The sequence below is a fragment of the Trametes versicolor genome, assembly GCF_000271585.1.
Source record: "Trametes versicolor FP-101664 SS1 unplaced genomic scaffold TRAVEscaffold_8, whole genome shotgun sequence".
Lineage (NCBI taxonomy): Eukaryota > Fungi > Basidiomycota > Agaricomycetes > Polyporales > Polyporaceae > Trametes > Trametes versicolor.
The window spans coordinates 2,342,449-2,359,171 of NW_007360328.1; the positions used below are offsets into that span (position 1 = coordinate 2,342,449).

The 16,723-nt window shown below is 55.2% G+C and overlaps 4 protein-coding genes across 4 annotated transcripts; 1 reads left to right on the forward strand and 3 right to left on the reverse strand.

The window, feature by feature from the left end:
* Window positions 1–1,784: 1,784 nt before the first annotated feature.
* Window positions 1,785–5,007, reverse strand: TRAVEDRAFT_30250 (uncharacterized protein). The gene is made up of 14 exons (XM_008041919.1): window positions 4,801–5,007; window positions 4,706–4,738; window positions 4,522–4,647; window positions 4,304–4,464; window positions 4,015–4,248; window positions 3,664–3,939; window positions 3,541–3,607; window positions 3,367–3,488; window positions 3,187–3,318; window positions 2,815–3,135; window positions 2,608–2,757; window positions 2,367–2,552; window positions 2,146–2,315; window positions 1,785–2,074 (listed from the first exon to the last, which is right to left on the reverse strand). Exons 1-14 carry the CDS (start codon window positions 4,892–4,894, stop codon window positions 1,996–1,998), a joined length of 2,151 nt encoding a protein of 716 aa, XP_008040110.1. The 5' UTR covers window positions 4,895–5,007; the 3' UTR covers window positions 1,785–1,995.
* A 483-nt stretch (window positions 5,008–5,490) lies between these two features.
* Window positions 5,491–8,696, forward strand: TRAVEDRAFT_170977 (uncharacterized protein; the record flags this gene model as incomplete). Its single annotated transcript, XM_008042595.1, has 5 exons — window positions 5,491–6,042; window positions 6,100–6,390; window positions 6,450–7,784; window positions 7,837–8,281; window positions 8,344–8,696. The coding sequence occupies 5 exons, from the start codon at window positions 5,491–5,493 to the stop codon at window positions 8,694–8,696; spliced, it is 2,976 nt and encodes a 991-aa protein (XP_008040786.1).
* Window positions 8,697–12,345: 3,649 nt separating this feature from the next.
* TRAVEDRAFT_128536 (uncharacterized protein) lies at window positions 12,346–14,717 on the reverse strand (the record flags this gene model as incomplete). Its single annotated transcript, XM_008042596.1, has 3 exons — window positions 12,346–13,107; window positions 13,160–13,416; window positions 13,475–14,717. Coding segments are annotated over 3 exons (2,262 nt in total), but the record flags the coding sequence as incomplete, so codon positions are not given.
* A 954-nt stretch (window positions 14,718–15,671) lies between these two features.
* TRAVEDRAFT_59749 (HSP20-like chaperone) lies at window positions 15,672–16,446 on the reverse strand. Its single transcript, XM_008042597.1, has 3 exons — window positions 16,199–16,446; window positions 15,919–16,138; window positions 15,672–15,857 (listed from the first exon to the last, which is right to left on the reverse strand). Exons 1-3 carry the CDS (start codon window positions 16,348–16,350, stop codon window positions 15,759–15,761), a joined length of 471 nt encoding a protein of 156 aa, XP_008040788.1. The 5' UTR covers window positions 16,351–16,446; the 3' UTR covers window positions 15,672–15,758.
* Window positions 16,447–16,723: the final 277 nt, after the last annotated feature.

Below are 16,723 nucleotides of genomic sequence, written 5' to 3' on the forward strand. Positions count from 1 at the left end.
AGCACAGGTTTCCCCAAGCTACGCTCATCTCTCGCCCCTCATGGGTTGTCGCGCGAAACAGGTGTAGAGGTCCGTGGCATACTGGAAATCTCCTGCAAGTTGACCGCGGATTGAGATAGGCCACTACAACATCCGCGATGGTGAATAGACCGCGACAGCATTACGCGCAAGAGTACTAGTCCATTCCGACTTTGCGCGGAGCGCCGTTCAGCGCTCGGTGTGTGTACGTCCCGCCCATTCAGAGTCATACTACCAGTAGCCGCGTTTCGCACCCTTGACCATCCGACGCAAGCTGACTCTTCGTGACATCTGAAGGTTGGCGCCGGCTTCTATACCATATGGCTTGCAAACCGTCAAATCACTCACTCTTTCCCTCTGCCAGCGATCCAGGATCGAAGATGAATCTCCTCGAGCTACCACAAGAGGTGCTCGTAAAGATCCTTTCGCACATGGACGCCTCAAACGTAGCGGTTTGCAGCCAGGTGAGTACTGCATTCGCTGATTGTATCTTCTTCAAATTTGCTGGACGAACACTAGGTATCCCGCTACTGCAAGACTCTGCTCGATTTTCCCACTTTGCGATATAAGCTCGCTCTGGCTCGGTCAGGCATGGTCGACGGACATGCAACGAGGGTGCCTGTCAAAGACAGACTGGACGGACTAGAAAGCTATGAACAGGTCTGGCGCAATTCTAACCCGATACAGGATCCCAAGCACATAATCGCCAACCAGGAGCCGTATCGGTGTTGCCGGTTTTCCGGCTGTGCTGTCCCGATTATCTGCGGACGGAAATTCAAGCTACACCTCCCTGCTTCACCTACGCGCCACATCCGCTCAAAAATGTGGTCGCTCGACCTCGATGACATTCAGCTCGACCCGGAATATTGTGCAACAGACCTGTCACAAGATCTGCTTGTTCTATGTGGCGCAAAGACCGCTACGACATGGTATGTGTCCGTCGCTTACGACTCCGTAGCATCGGCACCGTCTCAGCGTCTCCAAATCGCAGTGTATACGAGTGTCACATTATCTCTCTCTCCGACGCTGTCATTTCCCATGAAACAGCCGCGGCCATGCCTATTCTCACTACCACCACTTCGGCCCACTGGCCAACTGTGCGCGATCAACACATGAGGGTTGTAATCTGCGGCAATCTCTTAGCGTGGACTTGGGCCGACGACACAATACACCTGTATGTGTATAATTGGAAGAGCGCACAGGTCGTATGGGTGAGTATCGTCCGCAGGAGTTCTGTTAGACCTGACTGATCGCTTAGAAGGCTTGCAACCATCGTGATCCTATCCATTTCGCATTTCTGGATCAACTCTGTCTAGCCGTTCACGTCGTGCAGAATGATGCCGTTTACCTCCGAGTCTACGCTGTCGATCCCGAGACCCCCGCGCACACCCCACCTATTCGCAATGTGCTCCCCGATGCGCCCGACATGCGCATATTCCTGCTCCCACCAACGGAAGAAGACTGCTATGGAGGGGTCGAGAGAATGGACTCCAAGAGACCTTCAGGCAGACGCGCCCCGGAGGAGACGTTGTTCGAACCCGACCCCGAATCAACATCAGGAAAAACCCCCCTGGCAAATGAGAGCAAATTGGTACCCAACAGCGCTCGTAAGGCATAATTTAGTACACTTAGTGCCCGAGTTCTAATTAGATAGGTCCCCCTGATATATTAGACCATGTGAGCCCTCACGTAGCACTAATGGTCCTAACTATCACTTATGTAGCACTGAAGCAAGTCAAAGATCACGCAATTTCCAGCAGTATAGAGCAGTGACCAATTGATGTATTAGAGGTGTGGATTGTCCATGATATGACGGAGTAAAGACAGGACGCGCAGTACAGCACAAGCGTAGGTATTAGAGAGAGACACAGGTGCAGAAATGTATAGTAGGATGAGAACTAGAAGCGAGATGATCGAGCGAGGGTATCAAGGCGGATGAGATCGTGCGCACCGCCTGTCAGCGTAATGGACTGCAAACTAGTCGACGTCCATAGCTGCGACGTCAAGGAAACTCTTGCGTGGAGCTCCGGCCTGACCCGGGTTGCCGATGGGCGAACTGCATAGAACAGCAACAATACGTCAACGAAACTCAGCAAATGCAGAACATAAGTACACGTCGAACGTTACCTGAGCTGGCGCCAAAACCCGTGCATCAAGACATGGTATTGGACCGGTCCGCGCGTACGGATCGTCGAGAGCTCTTGCATGTGGTCCTTATAGACGCCCCAGTAATCGTTGGATGTGAAGTCGCGAGGTTGTACATGGCCGTGCTTGCAGTCTTCAATGGCGGCATGAAGCTATTACTATATTAGCAGATCGCAGCGGCAAGATATACAAGTTGAACGTACTGCTGTGGCGACGAGTGCGAGCAAGGACGCGGGTAGCTCCTTCTCGTCAGGCTTGTCGGGAAGCGAGGACTCGAAGTACTTGCAGATCTTGAAGCCCAAACTTGACGGCCGCTTGAAGAACGCAACACGGAGAATCTCGAGGAAGACGGGGGGACTGTACGGTTTGCCGGCCGTGATAGACTTGTTCTGCCCAGTGAACGGATCAATGAGGTCAAACGAGACGTGACAAGTCGCTACGCACCTCGTAATCGAAGGGGTATATGTATCGGAACCCTTCCTGAAGCCAGTCGCCCTTGTCCTTGTCACGGGACATCAGGCCGAACGCGGTGCATGGTTGGCCTTCGGCGAGCTTCCGGACGTTACTGCGGAAGGTTGGGATACGCTGAGAGGGCTACAAGGAAGTGGTAAGTAGTAAACATAAACCACTTCGAAAGGTATCATGACATACAATCTTGGATAACGCAGACGCGTATTCATCTTGCTTCTTCAAGCGCTTGAGAATATCGTCGTACCCATACTCGCCCGCAGCACTGGTGAGTGCGCGGTGGACAATCTTGCCCTGCTTCTGTGGACCATCTGGGAACGCATTCTTGAGCCCGATGTCGACAAGCATCGTGTATATGCTGTGTTTGACGACCCGACGGACCCGACGGTGCTGATCTGTGAGCTTCAGCTTACCACGTTGCGGCAGCACAATCTCGATCCCGGAGTCCTCGGAATCGGAATCCGTCCCCGACGCGTCTTCCACAGATGAGTCTTCGTCGGAATCCTACAGATTCCTAGTCAGCTGATGATACTTAGAGAAGAAAGACACGCATACCAGCGCGTGAGACGTGCGCTTCTTCGGGTGAGACTTGGATGGCGCAACCGATTTCTTTTCTTTCACTTCGGGTCGACGCTTCGAGTTGGTAGAGGTATCACTCACGGCATTGGGTTTCACGAACTTCGGGATCTGAGCCGCAGTGTGAGATTGTGCACGCCATATGCGGACGGAGCTCACCTCATCCTGGCGCTTCGCGGCCACACGCTTCCGAGTGTCCTTGCTAGCGTGATGCTGCATATTGGGCGCCTCCTTGCGCTTCACAGAGCTCTTGCCGGCCGCAGCCTGGGATTGGGAAGTGCCTAGAGACGATGTTAGAGCAGGCAGTAGAACAAATACAACGAGAATTGTTACCATGCTTCTGAGCGCGCTCTTTATCAGCACGATGCACTCCATGCGGCTTCGGCATCTTCTTCGGAGGCTGCACAAGCAATCCCAATGGTGTCAGCACGATGGTGTGGTTGATACTTCACTTACCGGTGAAGTTGTATCGTCTTCGGCATCGCTATGCTCACGCGCAGGACGTTTCTTGCTCGTAGTCGGACGGTCCGCATCGTTTCCGTGGGCCTTGCGGTACTGAGACTTCGGATGCTCAACTTCATTAGAAGAGGTGGGACTCGGAGATCGCGAGATTGGCGGCGCTAGGTGCGTGCTAAGGGACCGACTTCTCGTAGACGAAGCCTCCCGTGCCGCGGAACGGGACTTGCGATGACTGGGAGATAGAGATGCATCCTGTTCAACCCAGTATGCAGTCTGAGAGCCGTATAGAACAGTGAGCGCTGACTCGGAACGCTGAAGACAATGAGCGCCTGCTGCGGCGAGGCTTACCTCTTCCGCGAACTTCTTCTCAAGCGCTCGGGGGTTCTTCTCCATTGCCTCGAGTTCGTCGTCTTCGTCCGACTTCTCACCCTCTGAGTCTGACTCTGATGACGAACTGTTATACGAGCCGCCCTCCTCTGAGTCCGACTGCTCTTGACTGGGCGAGTGCGACTTGGTACTGTGCCCTCTCTCGGTCTGAGAGGGCGCCTCGCGCTTATCATCGCTTGTACGCGGACGCTTGGTCTTGTGAGTGATAGTTGACTCATCTGTGTACACTACAAACACTGATCAGACGCACCTGTGTCATTGAGGTCGAGCCCACCGCTTGTGTCTGCTCGTCGGCGTCGTCGTCAGATGCGTGGGGATCAATAACCGGTGCACGCGGAGTGCTCTGTCTGGTAGACTTCGCACGCGATGTGCTGGTGCCTTTGTGGACGGCAGTCGCTTTCCCTGGAGTTGCTGTACATAGACGGTGAGTGTTGAACATACATATCATCATGTACATCTGCGGCTTACACTTGTGGGACTTGGGCCGGTGTGTCGTACTGCGGTCGTCATCGTCGTCCTCGTCAGATGGCGGCTCCGGCTGCAGATCACCCAGTTTCTTCTTGCGGGCCTGCCCAGGAACCAGCGACTCCCACTCTGCCAGAATGCGGTCAGCAACAACGCCCAGATGCTGTACTGATGGTGAGGAATGTACTCTGTTTGGCCTCTTCCTTCGACCGGCGGGACGCTACGATAGAACAGTCCATGTTAACCTCATTCAAGCAGATATATGATAGGAGGAGAACATACGACGACTGTGTGAGGCTACAGGGGCATCCACGGTGCCAGCACCATCAGACTCCGCATCATCGTCGGACAGAATGCGATGTTTCCGCGCCGCCATGCGAGTACAAACAGCAGTTTGAAACGCTGACGGCGAGGAGTGATTTTGGGGGTAAGTGAACGAGTGTGGTGAGAGGTTTAGGAGCTGAGAGAGTGATGAATATGAAGGAGAGGTGGACGGGAAAGAGGAGAGGATGGCGGTTGCGTGGTACGTTGCCGCACTTTGGGGAGCTCGGGTTGGGGTTCCCGGGAGGCCTGACGATTTCGCCCGACAGTGTCTTCGTCACAATCTACGGTCACGGCACACCACGCATCGTGACTTTGCCTTTGCCTGTCTCCCTCGCCAGGGAATCAGTAATCTTTGTTCTTGAACCCATTTCTGTCAGATTCACATCTCTTGCTGCGAGCTCTATGTACTCTCGGGTGTCTAACAAACCGAAATGCTGCACTGGCTGCGGAAAGCACTTCACGCTCTCCGGGTATGACTCGCATCTCAAGCAAACGTCTAGGCCAGCATGCATCGCAGTCCGCGAAGCTGTAGCTGGACTAGAGCCCGAGGATTCTGAGGATCCTGCTCCGCCTTCAGTATCTTCACCACCCGGTAGCCCATCAAGCCATAGTGCTGATGAGGAGATCCATCCGGCCGAAGACCGTGCCATGCCCTTCGAGGGCGACCACTTCGGGGCTTACTCTGCAGACGAATTCGACGACTTTGACGAGTACAACGACGATCATAACGCGGGTCGACAGGAGTCCGCAGGGGATGAAGAAGAACACCGTCAGGAGGATATAGAAGCCCAGGACGACGATGAGGTCGATGCTGCAAACCTCGAGGCTGAGTCCGGCTGGGAACCGCCGCCACCTGCTAACATCCCCCGCGCACCTGCTGAGCCTACGACCAGTCCAGAGAGCAGCCAAGACGCGAATACTGGAGGGCACGGTGCTCCCAACCGGGCCGCTCAGTCGCGTGCCCATGAACACTTGCAGACGAAGACGCACTCGGTCCGCTTCCCCAGCGACCACGCAGGTGCTCCCATCAAACACAGACGCGAACGCTCAGCATACGAGCAGTTTCAGGGACGCATCGATGCGGTGAACGCGAATCCTTACGCTCCGTTTGCATCTCGTATTGACTGGGAAGTCGCTCGATGGGCCAAGATGCGCGGCCCTGGCTCGACGGCAGTCTCAGAGCTGCTTGCAATCGAGGAGGTACGTGAGCCTACCGAATTTCCATACATACACATACTTATGATCCTGATTGACCAGCTCGTCACACGTCTTGGCTTGTCCTACAAGAACGCGCGGGAGCTGAACAACATTGTCGACCAGAAGCTCGCATCCGGACGTCCGAGATTTGTACGACGTGAGATAGTCGTCGCCGGCGAGGTCTTCGAAATCTTCTATCGGGATGTCATTCAATGCATCCGCGCGCTCTACGGAGACCCCGAGTTTGCGGGCATCCTGGTATTCACCCCCGAACGGCACTATGCTGATGCGGAACACTCGGTGCGGGTCTACTTCGACGTTCATACAGGGAAATGGTGGTGGGAAACTCAGGTGAGTCTCGATAAGTCATGTATGAGGTACAGTGCGCTCACGCCCGGTGTCTCCAATAGAAGGCACTCGAGAAGCGTCTTCCTGGCGCAACAATAGTGCCCATCATCATATCCTCGGACAAGACGCAGCTCACCACGTTCGGGTCGAAGACCGCCTATCCCGTCTACATGACAATCGGAAATCTCCCGAAGGACGTCCGCCGCAAACCGTCACGTCGGGGTCAGATTCTCCTCGCCTATCTCCCCTCATCGAACCTCAAACATATCGTGAACAAGGCTGCCCGCCGGCGCACACTAGCCAACCTGTTTCATGCATGTATGGGGCATGTTCTCGCGCCGCTGAGAGAGGCCGGTGTGCATGGAATCGATATCGTTAGCGGAGACGGTGTCACCCGACGCGGACATCCCATCTTCGCGATGTACATCGGGGACTACCCAGAGCAACTTCTCGTGACGTGCTGCAAGACCGGGACCTGCCCGAAGTGCGATGTCTCTCGTGACGACGTCGGCAGCTCCACTGACACAAGACGGCCACTGCGCGACCTCAAAAAAGTTCTCAAGGCTCTTGACACCTTTGATGATGGCGCCACCGCTTTCTCCCGTGCCTGCAGAGAAGCTGGTATCAAGCCGGTCGTCAATCCGTTCTGGCAGGATCTCCCTTACGTCGACATCTTCCGCTCTATCACACCTGACATTCTGCATCAACTTTATCAGGGAGTGATAAAGCATCTCCTATCTTGGCTGAAGTCTGCGTATGGTCCCGAAGAACTCGATGCTCGCTGTCGACGTCTACCGCCAAACCATCAAATCCGACTCTTCCTCCGCGGTGTGACCACCCTGCAGAAGGTCACGGGTAAGGAACATGGCGACATATCTCGCTTCCTCTTGGCGCTCGTAATCGGCCTTCCGCTCCCCGGTGGATACTCGCCCGTGCGTCTCGTCCGGGCTGTGCGGGCCATTCTTGATATCCTCTATCTGTCGCAGTACCCCGCCCACACATCCGACACACTCGCCCTTCTTCGTGATGCACTGCAACGCTTCCATGCCAACAAGTCCATCTTCGTAGACCTCGGAGTTCGCTCACACTTCAAGCTTCCCAAACTGCATTCGCTCGATCACTACATCGAATCGATCAAGCTCTTCGGGACGACCGACAACTACGACACACAGTACACTGAACGCTTGCATATCGACTTCGCGAAGGACGCGTATCGCGCGACCAATCACAAGGACGAGTTCCCGCAGATGACGACGTGGCTCGAGCGCCGCGAAAAGATCTTGCGACATGACGCGTATGTCAAGTGGCGTCTGAAGCGCCTCGCTACTGTTCGGTCGGTGCCTGCCCCTCTTGATCGTCAGCCTCAGGACAAGCAACTCCCAGCGGTGGCAATGCAGGTACGTTCCGGCGGTCACCCTGTGATGTCAAGAACCTCACGTTTGTATACAGCGGCGGGCAGGAGACAAGCTGGTGCTTAGTCCGGGGCAACCGCTCTGCATCGGAGCGCAGGCGCAGGCTGCATGGACGCGCATCAAGATTGCGAAATGGCCTAGCGTGAAGGCGCTCTCATTCGACGATGCGGCTGAGCGTTACGGAGCCGTTTATCTCCGCGATGCACTCGCCCGTTTTGTTGTACGGCATCGTGATCCCACACTCACCGCTGCCGAGGTCGAGCAGCAATCCCTCAATGTGTCTCTCCATTTCCGGAAGATTCAAGCCTTCAATAAACTCAAGTTCATACTCGACGACGCTCAAGACCTCGGAGTGATGGAGGATGTGCGCGATGCTGCGCATGCGCGACCAGAACGGCAGGATAAACAAGGCAGGACTGTACCGGGCCGCTTCGATACCGTTCTTGTCAACAACGGGACAGGTGGTCGTTCAGGAGTGCAAGGTGAGTCACGGTATGCCTAGATCAGCAGCCTGCATCTCTCTCATACCTGATATGCATTCCAGGGTACGAGGTTGCCCAGCTCCGCCTTGTGTTCAAGCTTCCGAATGTTGCAAACGAAACACTCTTCCCCGGTGTCCTCGCGCCGGGCCATTTGGCATACATAGAGCGCTTCACTCCGATGGTAGGCCCAGATCCCGTGCACGGCTTATACAAGGTCACACGACAGCGCGACGGGTCCGGTGCACGACTCGCAAGTGTCGTAGAAGTACGCAATATTCGCCGAAGCTGCCACCTCTTTCCTGTTACGACCGGCGCCGTTCCGCGGGATTGGACAAGTAGTACCGTTCTCGAACGTTGCGACAGCTTTTGGGTAAACTCATTCAGTGACGCGCATATGTATATGTCTTTCTTTTAACTTACCTCTTCTATCCTGCTATTGACAAGCTGCTGTGATGCACCGGTGTGATACTTAATTGCTAACTGTAAGTCTGCATCGGGGACCGACTTCTCATAGTCACTGATCAGCACGGGCGTCCTCCACGTAGATCTCATGAGCTCTACAATAGTATATTATTATCTTCCTAAGCACAGATGAACACTAATATGCAAGGTCCCTAACTCGTGAGCGTAAATCTTCGATAAATTGTCGCATTTAGTACTAATCTGCCAGGGGGGTTTTTCCTGATGAACGGTGCTTGTGATAGTGTTGCGCACCGTCAACTTCTCCCTTTCCAACACGGTGAAGAGGCCGGGCGTTCAGGATTGGATTCTCGTCGTCCCCACACGTGCACTTCTTGCCCATGTTCGCCATCCGCGTCGTTCAAGCACAGGCCCAAGCCACCCGCATATCGGCAGTGACCAATCCTCCGATCCGCACCGTGACGCCGTTCCCTGGCAAGTATGGGGGGAGACATGCAGCCGGCTACTTCCCCTCACGGATCGGTTCGGCTGGGTTGACGACGGTCCTCATGTCATGGGTTCCAAGTGCCTTATCATCTCCGGTCGACCTGGGCCCGATGTAGCTCTTGATGCGTTTGTCTTCGACTTCCACCCATTTGCAGCAGATAACCGCTCAGACGAAGACGATAGCAAGACTGTGCAACTGTATATGGACACATCGGACGTGCTTACGGACGTCGACATTCTCAAGGACCCTGTTCGGAATAGTCTCCTCTTCCGCGTCATGCACAAGGTCGTCAAGTATGATCCCGCGATAAGCTACCAGTGGGGACAGCTATCTGCGGTGCTTCTCGAAGATGGCATCGCTGTCATAGTACGTTTGCGCTCCTCTTTACGCTACGCTAACACTCAGCAGTAATAACTCACGCGCCACACAGAATAACAGTGTCTTGGATAGGAGCCGAGGCATCATGCATCTGCTCGCTGTATGAGCGCCGCACTTGGCGGTGCGAGGCAGGGGGTGTTATGGATAATGGCACGCTCGAGGTCAGAGGCTTCGTGGGTCATACACGATGTACGCTTACTTGATTTTTATACTCGCGCTCAACAAGTTACGATGTCGCAGTCACTCGAATGAACTTCCAGACAATACAGTAAGTAGTCCGCTTGAATCGGATCCGAGTAATGTTTATGAAAGGAGAAACATAGAAACTAGATGCAGGTTATATGACCGAGTACTAAGTATATACTCTGAGTTAGAATCTGACCGCATCTTATTCCCGGCCGCCCCGCCCAGAGGCTTCACGTCACGATGCACATAAACAGTTCCGAAGATGCGGCCTCACAAGGGTACTCCATTCCGGAGTTGTGCGGAGCGCAGTTCGGCTCTCGGTCCGTGCATCAGGTGCTGCGCTCGCGCGCAGAGTCGTCTTGGTAATCTGGTTTTGGTTCCACGACTATCTGTCGCAAGCTTACCTTTCGCAATTGCTAGGCCCATTCCAATATCAAGCGGGTGTCCGCGAAGATCGAAGCCAATCTCAGCACGGGCTACTTGTGCCCACGCAGTGATCCAAAATTCAAGATGAACCTTCTCGGACTACCACAAGAAGTGCTCGTGCACATCTTATTGCAGCTGGATGTTCCGAGTTTACTTTCTTGCGGCCAGGTGAGCGTCGTCTTCACCGAGCGCACCCTCTCTCCCACTCTCGGCACCTCCTCTAAGCGATTGGCAGGTCTGCCACTACTGCAAGACCTTACTTGAGCTCTCCGCTTTGCAGTACAAGTTCGCGCTCGCTAGGTCAGGCATGGTCGACGGACCTGGGACGGGAGTGCCTGTGAATGACCGGCTGGCCGCACTGGAACGTTACGGGCAGGCGTGGCATGCAGCTACGCCGATACAGGACCCCCAGCTCCCAACCACGCGCCCGCAGTCATATCGGTGTTTGCCGTTCTCCGGCGGTGCCATCCCTTTCATCAGCGGGCACGAACTCAAATTATACCTCCCTGCTTCTCCTGCGCGACGCGTTCGCTCGAAAGTATGGTCTTATGACCTCCAAGACATACCTCTCGATCCTGTGTACTGTACGATCGACCTATCACAGGACCTGTTCGTTCTTTGTGGTAAAAAGGCCACCGCCACAAAGTATGTGCCCGTCACTTTCTATACGACATCGAGACTGACCTCCTATCTCAGCATCAGCGAGTGTCACATCTTGTCTCTCTCCAAGGCTGTCATAGTCTCTAAAGAGGATGCAGACATTCCTATTCTTACTGTCGTCACTTCGGTTCGCGAGGATGATGAAAACTCGAAGGTTACAATTTGTGGCGATCTTCTAGCCTGGACTTGGGCCGACGACACAACACATCTTCGTGTATACAACTGGAAGAGCGGGCAGGTCGTATGGGTATGTTCCATCCACTGGAGGCTCGCAGAACCCGCCTAACTTTTGGGAAGGCATGCAACCACGACTATCCCATCTACTTCGCATTCCTGGGTCAACGTTGTCTGGCCGTGGCGCAACACTGTGCTGATCATCTCCGAGTCTACAATATTGATCCCGATACACCATCTCCGACGCTACCTGCTGGAAACGAGCTCCCCGATGGACCGGACATGCGCATATTCCTGCTCCCGCCAACAGAAGATGTATATGACTGCTACGCCCTTATTCAAGGTCTCGCCTCGGATGAACCTTCGGGGAGCGCTGATCGGGGGACGTTGTTCATGCCTGACGCGAAAGCAACAGTGCTCGTGATAGTCATGTCCACCGCCAGTAGTCAACCCTACTCCAACATAGTGTGGAGACCAGGCGGCCAGGACTACATCATCGTCGTCCCCACACGTGCACTCCTCGCTCACATCGGCCCTCCAAGCACGAGCCAAAGCTGCCAGCCCATCGCCAGCGACCATCCCTCTCCGATACACGACCCGATCTCTTGGCAGTCGTGGGGGCAGCCGTGCAGCCGACTACTTCCCATTACCGCGCGGTTGCGCTGGATATCAAGTGGGCTGCACGTCGTGGGCTCCAGGTGCCTCATCGTATCTGGTCGGCCCCAATCCGAGGCAGTTTTAGATGTGTTTGTCTGCGACTTCCACCCCTTCGCGGAAGACTCCCCCACCGATGGCGAAGATCAAGATCGCGCTACCGCACACCTGTATATGGACACGTCGAACGTGCTTACAAACGTCGAAACTCTCAAGGGGCCAATCCGGAACCGGCTCCCCTTTCGTGTCGTGCACAAGGTCGTCAAGTATGATCCCGCGATCATGTACCAATGGGGGCAGCTGTCTACGGCGCTCCTCGAAGATGGAGTCGTTGTGATGGTACGTTTGCGCTCAGGATCTTCACGTCGCACTGGGTAGCGATGTCTGACGCACCACATAGATCAACGGCTACTCGGATAGGAGCCGCGGTATCATGCATCTACTCTGTGTATGAGCGACACACTTTGTAGCGCGACGTAGGTGCTCTGTCCAAACGAAGCGAACCAGAGAACGGGAATTGGATACCGCTACAAGCCACACACAGGAATGTGAAGATATACATAGCAAAGGAAAGCATCACTACCTAAGCTTTCGTCGAGCACCAATCATGTAAACATCACCCGAAGCGAACCTCTACGCTGATCATCGCATACGCTGACACCGCCGACTCCTTCGCTCCTTACGACTGTACATGTGCGATCGCCACAGGACTCGCCGTCCCTTTATTCGTCTTCAGCCGCTTGCGGTGATTCTCGAGGAGGCGCTCGGACGTCCCCGCGGCTCCGTGCGAGTCCAGCTCCTCTTCGTCCAGGACGGCGCAAGATCGCTTCCTCGAGGATGAATGGTCCTCATGAGGAGCAGGACACGCATTTGAAGCAGGGAGCTTCGAGCGAGCGGGGAGGGGAGGAAGCTTTAGGGCCTTCCCGGCTAGCTGACGTGCAGTGGCCGAACTTTCCCCAGGGAGGGGACAGCTAGCCACAGCCACTGGTATCCCTTCGCCTTTGGGGCGGGCAGCGCACGGTATTAGGCGGTAGGGGCGCCAGTCGTTTTGGGGCCACCCTGTCATGGCGATAGCCTCGTCGAAAATCTTGAGCACGGGCTCATAATCGAGTGGCTCTGTGACCAAGTCGCGCTCCGCCGAGAAGTGGTGGCGAACGAGCCTGTTGAACCTCGCGAGGAGGTGTGAGAGCGGCTTGTTCCGGACGATGTTGAGCATGCGCGCCCTTCTGTAGACCCAAGCAGTCTTCAGATTGGAACTATCACTGTCGTTACCGTATGAGAAAATTCTTCGGCACAATTGATTGCCATGGGGGTGTTCGTGGTCCGTGTGCCGGCTGACGACCCATAGCAGGACCCAGTAGAACGATTCGAGGTCGTGGTGAGTGCGGCGAGTGATACCTGGGTCATCGAGGAGGTCGCAAGCAAAGAAATAGTATGTGCCCTGGGGAGATCGTCAGCTAAGCGATTTATCTGGGAAGTCCCGGATGGCGTACTATGCGTTCTGGTGCGGGTTTGGCACGTTTCCTTCCCGATGACCCAGAGGACGGAGATACGGAGGACCATGAGGACGGAGATGAGGGTGGCCGTGTATCATCGTCTTTCTCATATAAGTCGGGGTCCATCGCGCTGAAGTCGTAGTCGTGCAGAAATCCGGTGTACTTGTTCTCCTGCGGCTGATCTACAATCATAATATTGCCGACACTGACATCGCGATGCATTACGCGCGCCTTCTCCCATGCTTGCTGGTGACCTAGAAGGTGATCAGCACAAGAGTTTATCGACATCAACGAGGACAACGCGCAACTTACCCCGAATCGCGTCTCGTAGGGCACAGACGAGCTCATAAGTAGACCTGAACTCAGTGAGCGGCCTTCCGACATCGTCGATGACCATACGCACGAGGCTGCGCTCCCGATGCCAATCGTCCTTGCCGAAGGCGAGCCGCCAAGAGCACGTCTGATGTTGTGGGTGTAGGAGCGGAAGGTCTGCGTCCGGAACGTATCCTTCAGCGGATGCGATGTTGGATAGTGGAGAGGGCAAAGACGAGGGTGGTGCTGGTTTGGATGGCTCTGGTTCTCGCTCTGGCTTTACGCCCTCTTGACGACGCCTGGCATCGTTCCACTGACGCAGAGCGAACTCGCCGAGGTCCCCACCACACACCATGGTCGCGAGACCGTACTGATCTTCCGGCTCGATCCGTTCGTTCAGCCGGTCGTAGAACTTCGCTTCAGCTATCCGGGCCAGCTGCCGCCAATATTCTTTCATGATCTGCGGTTTGACGGGAGTGGTTCGCGAGGGATCTGGCACCAGTCGGCCGTCCTTCCAGATACGAGTGTCCTCGATAGCGCGCCAGATCATCGTCGCCCTCGAGAAGAGCCGCCCGTTGACGTTGATCGCCTGGTAGAGGAGGTATGGCACGCAGCGGCCGGTCTTCTCGTCGTAAACCTCGAGGCGCCGTCCTGCGGCTATCTCGGCGACGTGCGCCTGCCAGTGCAGAACCCGCGCCCTGCGTAGCTCGCTTTTCACCCAGTCCTGATCTGCACCGCTGAGCTTCATCACGGTCGGGTCGGCTCCAACGATAGTGTTTCCGACGAGAGGATGGGTGAAGTGCCAGAAGAACTTTTGCAGTAGCCTCGGACCGTCCTTCTTAATGTTGAACGGCACGGAGACGAGCGCACACGTGCGGTCGAAACGCATGAGGCGGACGGTGTTCCCGTAGATGCCGATGACGAAGGCGGCGAGGAGTCCGTGAGTGAGCATGAGGTTGCGCGCGTTCTTCGCAAGCGCCCGGATCGCTTTAGTACGAGCCCGCCCGTCCCTGACCAATGGGTCTTTGCAGGCCTCGCTTTTGCTCTCTATCACCGTAGAGATGTGCTTCCACGACGGAGAGTCGCCTAGAGACTTCCCTGGAAACGAGACCGAAATATCAGGCGCGGAGCGGTGATGTTCGTTCATCGACGCGGCGAAGGGAAAGTCGAGATGTTGCCCGCATGTGTTGTTGAAGCTGGGTCTCGTTTTGACCGGGAAGGGCTTGACGAGTTTCGACAGCCCTAATACCTATAAGGGTGGTCAGAGCTAAGCGTAGGCATGCGAGTGGCTGATCCGCACCAAGTTGTCGCATTCCAGTTTCTCCTTCCCTGATCCGGCGGGATATGCCTTGAACGCATCATGTAGTAATGTGTAGTCCCACACGTAATGCGCAGAACAAGGAAGAAGTTCGTCGATGAATCGGTCGGCGGTGTCGCCGTAGATATGGATACGTCCGCCGAGCTGCCCAGCCCAGGCATTCCTGCCAGCGGTGTTCAACTTTTTTGGCGCGCAGCGAACTGGGCGTCGGGTCTTGTCTTGGCGGGGTGAGGATGTGCGAGTCATACCTGAGCAGTATACAGCAGAGGTGAGAGTTGGTGGTTGAGGTCTGAGTCTGTTAAGAGAGGAGGGCTTTATAAGATACACAAAAGCGAGAGACATCCAAGCGCCCATCACCGGCCACACCGCGCACAATGGTGGCACCGTCGGAGTTCTATTTCACTCTCGCCATTAGCATAACATAACTTGGGCAAATAGAGCGGTACCTTACGTGCACTGCAAGCGAGGTGTCAAATACTGCCCTGGATGACGAGGTCACAGCGCGCCAAACTGGGCTTGTAAGGTGAATCATTCTAATTGCAGCCACCGTGACGGTGTTTGGCCCAGGACACATTTTGAATCTCGTCCCGGCCGGCCATAGCACACGAGAGAACCAAATTCCGATACCCATGATGTCGTCCGCCAAGCTCTTCGAAGACGGACTCACTGTATCAGCGACGTTCAAGGCTGGCAACAAATGTGTCAGCGAGAAGAACACTTTCATATAGAGACAGGCCAAAAGTTCTCGTCGACTCACGCTACGTGTTCCAGCCTGGTCGTGCACGTGTATCTTCTAACGTCGTGGACACGATCCGACCAAAACCTCGAAGCTTGATCTGTTACCACTGGGCCGATGTATCACACGCTAATCACACCATTGGCTATAGAAAACTCAATCCTATTAACGTGCGTCTCTATGATAACAACCAACCTATCTCCTGAGATAGAACAAACCCACAAAGCTGCTCACGAGATCGTAATCTTCTTCGGGGCCTGCTCCGGGGTCGTTCTCGGGAAGGTCACGGCCAGGACGCCGTTCTCCATGGACGCCTTGATCTCCTCAGGCTAGAGTTCACAAGTTAGTACACCGTGCACGCCGCGAATGGCCAAGTAAGAGGATACGTACCTTGATTCCCTGAGGGAGTGGCAGCGACCGCGAGAACTTGCCAAACCGCCGCTCGCGGACCGAGTAGCCCTTGTCGTCGCGCTCGCTGGAGATGGTGGACTCGCCAGAGACGGTCAGGACGTTGTCTCGCACGTCGATCTGGACGTTCTCCTTGGACAGGCCGGGGAGTTCGAACGTGGCCGTCACGAGGTTCTTCTCCTGGTCCTCATGCAGGTCCAGTCTGCAAGCGTATCGTCAACAAACTGCTTTGGACGAAATCAGGGAGGTTCCAAGTACTCACCTTGGGCGCAGAGGGCGGGAGACGGCGTTGCCGTTGTTTCCTTGCTGCCTCGGCGCGACTGCGGACGTGCGCGCGTTGAACGCCTCATCGAAGAGGCGGTCAAAGTCGGCGAGGGAGTAGAACGGCTCGGTGAAGAACGTAGAAAGCGACATTTCGAGTCGTAGAAGTCGTTAAAGAGCTCAAGAAGGATGAGTGGGTGAGACGAAGAAAGCGGTCGTGATCGTGGACTTGTAACTTTCGACTATGCTGGGGAGTGGAGACGAGCTGAGAGCGCATTTTATGCTCCTCCTGGCTGTAGCTGAACATTCGCGAACTGTTCTTCAGGTCGTTGCTATGAGGTAAGATTCCGCTGCGCGACTGCAGAACGAGAGTTTCCGAGATGTGCGAACGAAGGCTCTCGAAATTACGACGGCGTCTGCAGATTCAGTCACGAGTTGGAAAGCCACCCAGCGCAAGAGTTCGAGATCCGTACGCTTCTCATCCTTCAGTCCCCAGTAGATCAACAGAGAATTAGAAGATCTCAGC